We start from the raw sequence: 14,909 nt of genomic DNA, 5'->3' as shown, positions 1-14,909 counted from the left end.
TTTTATGACGGATTTAAGTCTAATAGTCATTCACACTCACATAACTATTCACTTTGAAGTTAGATGACGGTAAGGGATGGTAAAGAAAACTGAATATTGTAGGCGATGCCAGCGTTTGATCATTTATGAGCGACTTTTGCTAATGTTTCAATCATGACGAGAGAAAAATATCTAAGTGCATTCATCATGACATCGACCTACTGGTTTTACTCTATATCCAGGAATTCCACTAGTCTGTATACGGGTATTCTACTAGTCTGTATCCGGGTATTCTACTAGTCTGTATCCGGGTATTCTACTAGTCTGTATCCGGGTATTCTGCTAGTCTGTGTCCGGGTATTCTACAGGTCTGTATCCGGGTATTCTACTGGTCTGTATCCGGGTATTCTACAGGTCTGTATCCGGGTATTCTACAGGTCTGTATCCGGGTATTCTGCTAGTTTGTATCCGGGTATTCTGCTAGTTTGTATCCGGGTATTCTACTAGTTTGTATCCGGGTATTCTACTAGTTTGTATCCGGGTATTCTGCAGGTCTGTATCCGGGTATTCTACAGGTCTGTATACGGGTATTCTACTAGTTTGTATCCGGGTATTCTACTAGTCTGTATCCGGGTATTCTACTAGTTTGTATCCGGTTATTTTACTGGACTGTATCCGGGTATTTTACTGGTCTATATCCGGGTATTCTACTGGTATTTATCCGGGTATTTTACTGGACTGTATCCGGGTATTTTACTGGTATATATATCCGGGTATTTTACTGGTCTATGTATCCGGGTATTTTACTGGTCTATGTATCCGGGTATTTTACTGGTCTATATATCCGGGTATTCTACTGTTCTGTATCCGGGTATTTTACTGGTCTATATATCCGGGTATTCTACTGTTCTGTATCCGGGTATTTTACTGGTCTAAATCCGGGTTTTCTACTGTTATGTATCCGGGTATTTTAATGGTCTATATATCTGGGTATCCTACTGAATACCTCTGTATCACCGTGTCCTTCTTATTTTGATATGCATTGGTGGATACTTAAACTGCTATAATTTAACGTTTCAAAATTTAAGCAATTTATTTCTTAATATTTGCATGAATTAGCAGTTCAGAAAGGAAATAGTTTTGTTTGCCTTTATTTTATCAGTGTATCAACCTCCGTTTGTTTTGTATGTTTATTCCCTTCACCCTATATTGTACCCTAACTCTATTTCATACTTTCTATTTATAGCATTATTGGACTGATTACCTTATTTTATTCAGCATCATTGATTGCCAGACTAAAGTTGATTGGATTGTCTGCCTATACGATTATATTGTAGATTTGATTGTCTGCCTATACGATTATATTGTAGATATGATTGTCTGCCTATACGACTATAATATAGATATGATTGTCTGGCTATACGATTATATTGTAGATTTGATTGTCTGCCTATACGATTATATTGTAGATTTGATTGTCTGGCTATACGATTATATTGTAGATTTGATTGTCTGCCTATACGATTATATTGTAGATTTGATTGTCTGCCTATACGATTATATTGTTGATATGATTGTCTGGCTATACGATTATATTGTAGATTTGATTGTCTGCCTATACGATTATAATGTAGATATGATTGTCTGGCTATACGATTATATTGTAGATTTGATTGTCTGTCTATACGATTATATTGTAGATTTGATTGTCTGGCTATACGATTATATTGTAGATTTGATTGTCTGCCTATACGATTATATTGTAGATTTGATTGTCTGACTATATGATTATATTGTAGATTTGATTGTCTTACTGTTTATTGTAGGTGTGATTGTCTGACTCTAGATTGTAGATTTGGCTACCTATGTTATGTTATATTCTACTCTGAAATTGAAATTAAAAATATGCTGGAGTTCCTCATAGACAATACCTTCATAGTGTTTGGTGATCAAGTCTTCCAACACGTAGCACAGTTAAGGTGACCAATGAAAATTTTGCCGAAAATATGCAATTGAAAAATATCATTCAATAGGACGGAAGGAACATTTTGGAACTTTACTGGTATTGGATCAAAATTTGTTGGACTAAAAGTGCACATTCAGGGCAATTATATTTTATATTTAGTCTGATCACGTGATTTGGCAGTATACCTGCGATATTTAGAACATCAATAAGGGACTTCCCCACTTTCGCTGTAGCTTATACCATTCCTCTTTTCTAAGAAAAATTGATTTATCTATTATGATCTTCGAAAAAAATTAACTGATTTATCTCCAGTAAGTGTACAGTCCTTTTCCGCTGAGATATTGGAAAATAAGGGTAGAAAACTAAGTTTTAAATCATCACCCTTAGCCTGAAAACTACAGAATTACTACCCGGGGTCAATAGAAATAAATGAGGTAAAAAGAAAACTTAATGGGTTTTGCAGATTTTTATTATAACTCCCCCCCCCCACCCGAAAACGATGTTTGGGGGTATATTGGAATCACCATGTCCGTTTGTCTGTCTGTACACATGATTTTACCCATGAATGTTCTAAAAAAAAAAATAGTGCATGAATTTTTCTGAAAATTTGCACACTCATTACTCACTATCTGAAGATGTGCATCTGGTATTTTCATATTGATTGGATAATTTCCCTCCAATGTACAGGCTTTGTCTTTCTTATGTGTTTAGTAAAAAAAAATTAACTAAGAAGAGTTTATCTTCAAAATTTCATATTGAGATTTGATTTAAATATTGTAAATACATTATTCTTAAACTAAAGTTATGCATTAAAATATTTAAAGTATTAGAAAGTTATGTTAATTTCTATTTTGTTTAGGGGGGCGGGGGTCTCTTTGTCTAGAGAATATTAAAACAAAAATTAAAAGTTTTGAATCAGATCTTTCATGTACATTTTAAAAAGTACAATAACATTTATGTACTTTATGATTTATCGTGAATGTAGGAATATTTCCATTTTCTATACATCAATTTTATGTTGGCGTGGGGGTTGGTGTGTTAATTCTCTAGCAATTTTTAAACCATGTACCAAATTAAGAGAAATGATAATAAACAATTAAATTCTCAGAAATTCCTATATATTGGTATATTCAGCATGACCGGAAATACTTTAATATTTGATCGATTCATTGATTTTAAAGCAACATTTTCAATTTAAAAAAAATAACTTACTAGATGACCATTTGATTAGGCATCTTCTGGTTTGATCTGAGGAAGTCTTCTTTTATCTGTTATATAGTGTGCCCCGCGGAGGATATTAGTCCTGAAAGGACAGTTCTAGTTGTATCTAGCTATTTTTATGAATTTCATTACCAGCAGAAGATTGTCCATTTTCGCTAGCCAAGGGTTTAAGATCCGCTCCGCTTCTCTACAACGTTGTAGAAGCGGAGCCGATCTTAAACCCTTGGCTAGCGAAGATGAAGATTGTCCAGTCTTGCCAGTTTTATATAATTTTCTTTATTACAAATAGGACTTATAACTGAAGAAAGAAAGCTGGGCAACTTTGTGCTCGATATAAACAAAGGCTTTAAAAACCGGTCATTCGATGAATATCAATAGAGATTTAACCAAAAACACACACACCCTATTTCAAAAGGCGGCATAGCTTTTAATGCTAACGAACGATTCAGTGAAATAGAATGCCAAAACTTAAAGTTGAGGTATCAATGAACATCTTGGTGCATTGTAAATTGCATAATTCGAACTTTGATGTTTTACTAAATCATCGAGGGCCGTATGTCACAACTAAAGTGGGGATGTCCTTTCGATATTGCAAATGCATAATAAAGTTGAAATTTAAACTTTAATTCATGAATGTTTTAAACAACCTTTGTAGTTTGTGAAAAATGCTGCGGTTTCTCCAGATTTCGATTCATAATTGAAAAAATATTGCATTGCATGTTGAATATTCCAAGGTAATTTGACTGTATTTCATCAGGATCGCAGCATTTTTCAAATAGCTTCATATTTCGTTTGTTCACTTTAAAAAATCCATCGTGATGCATTGGAGATATGTATGTTCTTGCAATAAATTGATGTATAAGACCAACCCATCTGCCCACTTATCAATAAGTAAAGCAATGGTGTTTTATACGGGATCAATAGAGAATATTTCAGTGAATTCATATAATAAGCATTGCTGTAAAATAGATAGCCTTATAGATATGTGCAAACATTTTTTTCATTTAATTGTAAAACTTTTTTTTTTATCAAGCAAAAAACCCAGTTGATCCGCAACTTAGTGCAGATGAAATGCGCCAGAAGATCATGATGACAAGTGAATCACGATCAATTTAGTGCTTATGTCTCAAGGTGTCAGATTACAAACTAACAACTCAATTCTATGACAAACGGTATGATTTCAGCTTTTCCGTTGCCAACTTCCGATATTTATGTAGCAATATTCCATTATCATCTGCATATGATTATTATATCTCTCAACTGATTCGATACGCAAGAACTTGTTCTGCGTATGATCAGATTTTAAATCAAGGCAAGTTACTGACAATCAACAATCTCATTTAAAGTCAGCATTTTGGAAATTCTATGGTCGTTATAACGATCTAGTTTGTCAATACAACCTGTCATTGGGTCAAATGCTGTCTGAAGTGCTTCATACCGATTGTTAGGCCGTTCTTGCCACGCTACGGAATACTCCCCTTACTTGATCAAAATATACGGATCACGGCGGTTTTTACCGGTCGACTGGGGATGCTGACTCCTCCTAGGCATCTGATCCCACCTGATATATTCAGGGGTCCGTGTTTGCTCAAGTCTCTATTTTACATTCCTTATAGAGGTTATAAGACTGATCACAGTTCGTTATCTTCATCTTTCACTCAATATGTCCGTATGCAGAGGTTCAAGGCTTAGCAACTCATATACTTTCAAAACTGTATCAAAAAACTTGTATTCTTTATAGGAATTATGAGATTAATCACTGTTCGTTATCTTCACTTTTTCAAATGTAAGCGCCTAAGAGTAAAACATCAGGCTTCCTACGCAACTTGATTTCTGACAATGTATATACATGTAATTATGTTGTTTGTACCATAGCACATGCTTTGATAATGTTATTTATACAGATTTTTTTCACTTGATTAGTAGTATATTATTTCCATCAGAATCATATTTTCTGTGTCACATTTGAGTTTTGTAATTCATAAAAATGAATCAGGCGAGATGACAAAAATACCAGATTTGAAACCAACTCCCCAAAACCCTATTCATTTAAAAATGCTCAAATATCAAAGCAATTCAGACATGTTCCTTTATCTACAGATAGAAAGCAGCTCTATTAATGAATAAATAATTATTTTCCTATTATCGATTTTCATGTTTATAAATATATATTAGTCGCAAGTAAAAAACTGCAGTCTTTTTTCTTTATCGGTGGACTTATTTAGCCATGGCTATCATTAAATTTTGGCTGGTCCTATATCTTGTTTCTTATGTTCCATCGTCTCTCTCTACATTTGCATTCAAAAGGTTTAATTCTCCATATTACAGTTACAATTGTGAAATCCAAAAAGTGATCAGTTTACTTCAGTGTGCCGATCTTTGTAGTCAAAATGCTGGTGTGACATTTTTCCATCATCCCATCGAAATGATGTGTCGTTGGAACTGCGTGACCGTTAATGTGGTGGGCAGTCAAGAAAACGGCTGGAGACACTATGGTGAGTATTTCTCAAAATTGTGAAATAGTGATGACTTTAACGATACAACTGGATGTACATGTACCATATCGCTTCTTTACGGGGTGATAATGTTGGCTTATTTTAGTAGTTTGGTATCATGCCGCCAAATTTTTCATACTTGAATTTGAATCTAGATATATCTGCAATCATGATAATATTTTCGCAAGAAAGAAAGCTCTGTTTAGCGGTCCAGGTACTTGTAGCACTCTTCAGAGGGTACCTATAAAGTGCGAAACGAAACGAAACCCACCGAAACGAAACAGATTGTATAACTGAACTCTTTTAATTAGGATAATTAAAAATGGTATCTTAGGCTCCTGTGAAAGTTACTCATATAAATAGAATTCGCCTTCCCTTTCTGAGAAATACTCGTTTCGGCAGAGTTCGTTTCGTTTCAGTGGGTTTCGTTTCGTTTCAGTAGATTTCGTTTCGTTTCGGTCTATTTAGTTTTGTTTCGCACTTTACAGGTACCCCTCTTCAGAATGGAAGGTAAATAAGATAGTGGATTTTTTTTACTTCAGTTGTTTTTGACAAGAGTAAAACGTTTTGCAAATAAATTACTGCAGTGTAGCACTACGATGATTATGATTCAATTAGATAGATACATAGATAGATAGATAGATAAATTTTATCATATTTATCATATTTGATATGATATTATGATATCATCATATTTTGATATTATTATATCTTCACCATTCATTTGTATAAATGTTGGTTTTCTGAAATCATTAAGACTAAATGGGGCGATCCTTCGGATGAGACCGTAAAACCCGAGGCCCCGTGTCACAGCAGTTGTGGCACGATAAAGATCCCTCTCTGCTCAATGGTTATAAGTGCCGAGCATACAGTCTGTAGGCCAAAATTTTGCAGCCTTTCACCGGCAGTGGTGACGTCTCGATATGAGTGAAACATTCTCGAGCAGGACGTTAAACAATATTCAATCAATCATTAAAACATTTTGTAGGCATCCGTTTTAGGGCATCATGACGTCAGTACAAGTGTCAAGGACAGAAGACATGATATTTCTATTCATAAAATGAATACATGCATTTTCTAAATCTTAATTTTTCTGTCGATGTCCCTGATACAAATGCCGGAAACAGTGGTTTTGATTCAAAACGATTTTTTTTAAATAAAAAAGATAAAATAAATCTGTAAACAGATTCCGGAAAAACATATATTTTAAAATTTCCTGGGATTAGTTATCCTTATTTTATGGCAAGCCCTTTTACTATTTATTCGTAAAATAAGATATCTCTTTAAATAAGAGAGATATCTCTTTTGGTTAAAGAGATATCTCTGTAAGTTAGAGATATCTTTTTACGCTTGGGAGATATCTCTTTAACCAAAAGAGATATCTCTTTAAACAAAAGAGATATCTCTTTTGTTTAAAGAGATATCTCTTTACGCTTGGGAGATATCTCTTTACGCTTGGGAGATATCTCTTTACGCTTGGGAGATATCTCTTTACGTTAGAGAGATATCTCTTTCTCTTTGAGAGATATCTCTCAAAGCTAAAGAGATATCTCTCAAAGTGAAAGAGATATCTCTCTAGCGTAAAGAGATATCTCTCTATCAATGTAAAAAGAGATGTCTCTTTAAGTTAGAGAGATATCTCTTTAAATTTTCAAAAAGAGATATCTCTTTAACCTAAAGAGATATCTCTTTAGATTTTTCCCCCGGTAATCATAATGACTTCTCCCTGTTGCATTGTCATTGAAATGATGTAACCCTATTTTTTAACCAAGCAAAATACTTCTAGTGTTTAAATGGCGGGAAAGGTTGAAGAGGTGGTTGGGGTGACATTATCAAGTTGCCGAGAGGCGAAATCTAGTCTAGCACGCACATTTCATCAATTTATTGTGTTTGTTTTTTGCTACTTGTATACATTTCACATGCGGTAAAAGCAAAAATCTTCGCCAGGGATTGCAGCCATCAGGGTGTTGCTTTCACATAGATTCATCCCAAATGAGGCAAAACTTTTTTCTACACTGGATTTAAAATTTAAAATTTGATGTGATATATAAATGTATATTGTACCAGGTGTAGAACTAAATTCAAATTCAGTTATCTTATACATATGTAGTTCGATTAAAAGCACGTTCGATTTAAAAAGGCTATGTTTGGGGGAAATTGTTCAAAAAATTATTTTATCTTTTACAATGTTGTTTTCGGGGGGTGTACATTTTATTCATTGGATGAGCTCTTAAAATCGTTTCTTACGATACCAGCCAGAATAAAGCAATAGGATTTGAAAGGGGGTTCAATTATAATTCAAGTCTTTTTCAGTATGTTATCTTATTCATTTTTTTCTTCATTTGTGAAACAACGTACTATCAAAATCTGGGGGGATGACAAAGTCGGATGATGCCAACAAGCGCTTGCTTGGTATTTTTAATTAAAAATACATACACTCTGTAATAATGCATTAGTATGAGGTATCAATATGAAATGGTGAATTCTGAGGATGACTTCCTGTTCTCTCTGTAATTTCTGCATTCCTTGTTCATAATAAGCCTTTTGATTTTGCAAAATGCTGAACTCTTCATAACATTATTGCATAATATATTTTCCGTTTTCCGTTCCGTTTACCGTTCCGCGTTTTAGCAACACGCCAGCCAATCATGGTAAGATTTGCTTTGGCGGGCTTCCGTTTTAGGGAGAATTCCTTAAGTATTCAAACTAATAAAAATATTGGAAAGAGATATATCTTTCTCTTTGAGAGATATCTCTTTTTCAACGATTAAAGGGATATATCCTATACTTTGAGAGATATCTCTCTAGGAATCTTAGAGAGATATCTCTTTAAGTGAAGGAGATATCTCTCAAAGTAAAAGAGATATCTTTCAGAGTAAAAGAGATATATCTTTAAGTGAAAGAGATATTTCTCTAATTGAAAGAGATATCTCTTAAAGTATAAGAGATATCTCTCTAAGTGAAAGAGATATCTCTTTAAGTGTAAGATATATCTCTAAAAGTAAAAGAGATATCTCTCTAAGTGAAAGAGATATCTCTCTAAGTGAAATATATCTCTAAATGAAAGAGATATCTCTCTAAGTGAAAGGGATATCTCTTTTTGAGGGAGATATCTCTTAAGGTTAAGAGATATCTCATTTTAAAGAGATATCTCTTAAAATAAGAGATATCTCTTTAATTTAAAGAGATATCTTATTTTTCGAATAAATAGTAAAAGGGCTTGCCATATTATTTCGTATCCGTTGCCAATCTCTACCCAGAGCTGTCGTTCCTTGTCCTCATGTATGTGAAAGCAAGGGACGACAAATCTGGGTAGAGATTGATCCGTTGCTTTTTGAAGAAAAAAAGTGGGCTGTTTGTGATTTTCAAAGATTCTTGAATGAAATATTAATGGATTGAATGAATGGGGCTCTTCGATTCAAAACTTTGATTATAAATGGAACTCCGAATATTGTATCAGTTATATTGAAAAGATACAAACATGAAGAATGGGATGTGATGCTGGAAATGTGTGATTAAGTAGAGGTTTGTGTACAATTGTGATTTTACATTTTTTTCTCTATTGATGGGTTAACATTACAATGTGGATATGTAAAAGACGAAAAGGCTTCGTGAACTATGCCAGCGTGAAGCTTCGCAGTCCATATCCTCATATATCTTAAAATTTAAAAGTTTACTTCATTTCTTAAATATTATCAAATCTTCAACGTTGCACTGTTTGATCCGTAAAATATATTGATTTAACCTTTCACTATATAAAAGTCACGTGATCCAGTATAACGAATAGAATTACATGTAGAAAACGCATCAAATTAATAATATTATACACAGAGACATTATACAACTCTAATATTGCAAGATAGCTTACTAACGATTTCATATTATCGATTTGCAATTTTGACGTCATGTGTTAGGGTCCATTTTTAGTAACATTCTTAAATCAATTCAATATAATCGTTTAAAGATAACCAGTACTTACAGAAAGGTATGAATATGTTTCATGATTCTAAGATTTACAAAAAATATACGCGTAACCACAATTTTACATTTTTTTTTTTTTTCATGAAGTATTTTAAGTCATGGCCATACTTATGTGGTGCATGTGTTTTTCGATAAAAATGTTTGAATTCATGCTAAAAGCATCGCATCTTCGCTAGCCAAGGGTGACGCTCCACGGTGAAAAGAGAAACACCGTGGAGCGTCACCCTTGGCTAGCGAAGATGTAAGCATCGTTAATAAGTTGTCAAAACAGTTTCTCTTTTTGTTAAAATATATTTCCTGTCGGCGCGAGTTCGAATGCCACTCGTGCCGGTAAGTGAGAAAGTTTCCCAGTTTACTTTCGGAAGGTCGGTGATCTCTTCCCAGGTACATTGTATCTGGGTTCTCTCTTCCACCAACAAAAAAAAAAAAATGGGCGCCACCAGATAACTGAAAAATTGTTGAGTGTGGCGGAAAACATCAATCAATCAATTAAAATATATTTCATGGATAACCTGACTCTGTATTGTATTACAACACTTCGTCCTTTAGAGTTATACTGGAAAAGAAACGCTGCTCTCTCTAAGCCCTCCAACTCGTCTTCAGTTTGGCCTTGGGATTCTCACTTCTACCACGCCAGTTATGCCGTAGACGGGCGACTCGTACATGGAATTAGCGCTCATCAGTGTTTCCTTTCGAACAACGAATCATCTCCCTGGTTTCAAGTTGACCTGTATGGAGACTATCTGATTTCGTTTCTTCGGTTATTCTACCGGATGGACATGAATGGTGAGTGAAAGTTTAACAATTTTTTTTTTAACTTTTAAAATTCGTATCATACATGGGAGGAAGAACCTTTCAATAAATTAAAGAGTTGGCTCTTTAGAAAAAAGTATTCAAAGAGTGCATTTATGATTTTTCGAATTCTTTCATAAATATAGATGCTTGTTCTTAGCACACTAATTCTGACTATGGATTACTCCGTTTACCTGATAAAGATATAGGGCTCACGGTGGGTGTGACCGGTCGACAGGAGATGCTTACTTCACCTAGGCACCAGGCGGCCGTTTCACTAACCGATCGTAGATCGTAAACGTACGATTACGTTTAAGGTCATTTGACTCGCACGTATACGAGCGTTTCACGAAACCTATCGTAGTCGTAACACTTACGATTGCGATTTACGTCTGACTTTTTAGAACTCTTTTCTCTATGGAGGTAGATTTAAAATTAATCCTACCATGGACAGAAATATTCATTAATTATTTCCTCATGGTTTTAAATATATCCTTATCGTCTGCAGTACCCCATGCAAGTTGACAACAAAAATAATGAAAATTTTGAGCCCGATCTCTAGTGTAACAAAGAAAATTCCTAGAATGTTTAAACAATTGATAGAATAATTTTTATTGACTTTCATGTAATTAAAATGGGGGGAGGGGTGATATAAGAAATAACATAAAAGATTTACATTTTAGAATTTTGAATGTCATGTATCGATCATGATTTGTGGGCCAAATTTCCTTCAATAAGTAAACTATGTTCAACGGATTAAAAAAAAAAAAATAAGAAAATGAAATTATATTGATAAAAGGAAATAATAAAATGAAAATAAAATTGCACACAAGTAAAGGAAATTTTATCCTGCATCAAACCATGGATATGTACACTGGCGTTTAATCATTGTTGTAAAATATGCTGTAACACTAATGATTATCTATTCACTTATTTGTATCAATTTCAAACAAATCATGGGCTCAATTTGTCCCTAAACTGACTTGAAATTTATTTTCCCCATGCGTTTGTCTTTTATATATATTTTTCCGCTTAGGCATGTAAGCATATGCTAACTTTCGTCTTTACGTGATGACGTATAATCCAGATCATTTATTAAAAATTATTATTGATATTGCACTTTATGATGATTGATTTTTATATTGTTTAACTTCCCTCTCGTAAATTTTCACTAATATGGAGACATCACCATTGCCGGTGAAGGGCTGCAAAATTTAGGCCTATACTCGGCGCTTAAGGCCATTGAGCAGGGATGGATCTTTATCGTGCCACACCTGCTGTGACACGGGACCTCAGTGTTTGCAGTTCATCCGAAGGACCGCCCCATTTAGTCGCCTCCTACGACAAGCAAGAGGTACTGAGGACCTATTCTAACCCGGATCCCCACGGGTGTGCACTTTATAAAAAGAGGTCGGAACCCCAAGGGTTCGATAATGACCCTTCCCTTGTATGTGTATACATATAGGTCTAGTTTGTATGTTTAATTTCTAACGACCTTCATAAAACTACAGAAACGATCCACTTGCAAAATTGGGATTTTAACCCCTCTCCCATCACCAAGTCATTTTATTATCATATTTTCCTTAAAATGTGTATGTATTATGCAGTTAGTCAGTTGTATCAAAGGTATTGATCTGACAAGAAAAAAAAAATAGCTGAGTACGTCGAATCGCAACGTCTCGGATCATTAAATCAACTGTTACTAAAGAAACTTAATTTCTGAACATGAGAATATTAATGTCTTGTATCCTGCCTAATGTTAAATATACAGTTATGTAATCTAACGGTGATGCAGGCATATGTAGCTATACCCCCCCCCCTCTCCTATTACTTTTCTAACAACTGTTCTCGATACTATTACATGCAAAGTTTGATATATTGACCCCCCCCCCCCCCCACTTTTTAAAATATGAATTCTTGCATTGCCTTTACATTTATTTCAGCAGACTGGTCACAGGGGCTAGGCCCGTTTTGGACCCGAACTCTGTGTTACAATGAATTTACTATATTTGTAGTATCACAGAGCCCGGGCCCAAAACGGATTTGACCCCTGCGAGACTGACATTTCTGTGGTTGTGCGTAACAAAGAAGGACAACTCTAATTGATTTAAGATTCGGGCTCGGACTGTTCAATATTTTTGTGCAAAAGCAGACTGCAAGTCATTGGGATTGTTTTCTTCCTACAAAGCATAAACAAACTCGATCAGGTAAATACTACCACAAAATGATCTCAGACGGGGCCAGCATGGCGGCCATATTGCTCATTTACGTGCATGTAGGAGCACTTACGATAAACCTAGACCACTCGTAGGGTTACGATCAATACTGATCGTAAATCGCAAATCGTAACTTTTAGTGAAACGGTCGTACGTGCTACGTTCACATTTAAGTCTACGTTTACGATCTACGATCGGTTGGTGAAACGGCCGCCTGATCCCACATCTGGTATATTCAGGGGTTCATGTTCACCAAATTCTTTATTTTGTATTCCTTATAGAAGTTATGAAATTGACCACACTGTTCATTATCTTCACATTTTCGTGCTAAATCATATATTAGTTATGCCCCCGTTCAAAGAAGAGGGGCATATTGCTTACCTGTCGGTCGGTAGACCACATGTTGTACGCTCAATATCTCGAGAACCATTCACATCATCGTAATAATATTTCATATGTGGCATGATGTTGAATAGAAAAGGACCCCTATTAATTTTCAAAGTCAAAAGCTCAAGGGTCAATCCACTCTGGATATAAGAAGACACTGTCCGCTCAATATCTTTAGAACCCTTTGCTTGACAGACATCAAACTTGGTACACCGGTACATCAGTAGGAGAAGACTACCCCTATTGATTTCGAAGTCACATGGTCAAATGTCAAACTGGACATAGGAATACACTGTCCGCTCAATATCTGGAGAACGCTTTGCTTAACATATATCAAACTTGGTATACTGGTTTCTTCAGAAGATGATCCCTATTAATTTTGAGGTCAAGGGTTAAACTGGACATAGTAGTATATTGTCTCCTATATTCTAAGAGTCATTTGTTTGATTGACACCAAATTTGGTACACATGTCAGCATAAGGAGTATATGACACCTATTGATTTTAGGTCACATGGTCAATCCACTCTGGACATAGGAAGATATTGTGTGCTCAATATTTTAAACTATTATCAATGAAATGATTCATGTGTATATTGTATAACCCTTTTCAATTTTGCACTATGGGGGCATACATGTTGTACAAGCATTTCTTGTTTTGTTTTAATTTACATTAACTAAATGTTCGACAAACTTGAAATTCGGTGTGTTACTGTCCTTGATCTCATATTATCTTTTCCAGGAAATGAGTTCCATGATATATCCGTGCAGGTTTCCCAGATGGGGTCGATTTTTCAAGTCTGCGGATTTTTCAAAGGACCTGGAATATCGAAACAGGTGGTGGATGTTTTATGTAAAGCTAGTGGCTACACTAGGTTCGTGAGACTGCAGATCACTGCCGGGTCGCACAATACATTACTGCTGTGTGAAGTTGAAGTTTATACTTTAAACTGAATATAAAATGTGGTGTGTATTTCAGGTCTGTGATATATATATTAATCATATGATGAAGGTAATTAAAGCAGCGCTAGTCGTTTTCACGTTTCTAAATGCATATCTACATTTAGCAGAGCTAAAGGTTTGTTCACATCACCATGGATTTCCATCGGAGTTGTAAATGGAATTCCGCGGATGTCATCCTCCTTGCTGAGTAAAGCATTATTACCGAGTTAGGATGTTACACCTCTGGTATATCCAGGGACCCGTGTCTGCCCAAATGAAGTGTGTAATTTACTGCAGATTGCTATGTGTTGCAAAAAAGTACAAATATGGCCTATAAAAGGCACGGGACCCTATATATTTTTTGTCGTTTTTTATCAACACTTGGGATGAACTTTGAAATGTTTGCGGTCATTTTTTTTTAAAATTGATATAATTAATTAGTGAGAGGGCCAAAGGTTAGCATTGAGGTCTATGGGAAATGAATTGGTACTCTTTTCCTATTTGCCTATAGGTGGCGATAAACCGGAAACGCGATGACGAAAGCAAAATCCAACTGGTGCCAAGAAAGTGCAGCAACGGGCTTTAGCAAGACTTAGTTATGACCCGGACAAACTTTGCATGAGAAGAAGAAGAGGAGGAAGAAGAATTCACACTAAAACAATATGTCCTCTTCTGGGGAGGGGAAATATAATGATCCAATCGTGCTAGAAATAATGTGAAGTGATAATATACCAAATAATGTCTAATTTGGCAGGCTTTTTATCCATTCAATAAATTTAAAAAACCAAAAGCATTTCATAAGACCCCTCCCATTTAGCGGATATCCAAGTTCCTATTCCAAAAGAAAATATTCCGTCTTTGAATAATTTTAGACACCCCGACCAACTAATGTACCGTTGTACCCGTGGTCCCATGACCATTTACTGCCATAT

General features: G+C 35.1%; 1 protein-coding gene across 2 annotated transcripts; it reads left to right on the top strand.

Annotated features, from left to right (window-relative positions):
* The first annotated feature begins 3,369 nt into the window (after positions 1-3,369).
* On the top strand, positions 3,370-14,071 carry LOC125646963 (uncharacterized). 2 transcript variants are annotated; one of them, XM_048873631.2, is made up of 4 exons: positions 3,370-4,338; positions 5,495-5,661; positions 10,192-10,428; positions 13,778-14,071. In XM_048873631.2, the coding sequence occupies exons 2-4, from the start codon at positions 5,592-5,594 to the stop codon at positions 13,987-13,989; spliced, it is 519 nt and encodes a 172-aa protein (XP_048729588.1). In that variant the 5' UTR covers positions 3,370-4,338; positions 5,495-5,591; the 3' UTR covers positions 13,990-14,071. The 2 variants fall into 2 exon arrangements, with proteins under 2 accessions (XP_048729588.1, XP_048729587.1); XM_048873630.2 differs by having other exon boundaries at positions 3,371-4,338; positions 5,552-5,661.
* The last annotated feature ends 838 nt before the right edge of the window (positions 14,072-14,909 follow it).

Source organism: Ostrea edulis, chromosome 6 (genome assembly GCF_947568905.1).
Source record: "Ostrea edulis chromosome 6, xbOstEdul1.1, whole genome shotgun sequence".
Taxonomy (NCBI): Eukaryota; Metazoa; Mollusca; class Bivalvia; order Ostreida; family Ostreidae; genus Ostrea; species Ostrea edulis.
The sequence above is the reverse complement of the archived record's forward strand: the minus strand, read 5'-3'. Positions and strand labels throughout refer to the sequence as shown.

Excerpts from the sequence above, each read along its gene's own strand:
- LOC125646963 (XM_048873631.2), top strand. The coding sequence starts at position 5,592 with ATGATGTGTCGTTGGAACTGCGTGACCGTTAATGTGGTGGGCAGTCAA. Across the intron at positions 5,662-10,191 it reads AAACGGCTGGAGACACTATG|AGTTATACTGGAAAAGAAAC; the intron begins GTGAGTATTTCT and ends TTCGTCCTTTAG. Across the intron at positions 10,429-13,777 it reads CTACCGGATGGACATGAATG|GAAATGAGTTCCATGATATA; the intron begins GTGAGTGAAAGT and ends TATCTTTTCCAG.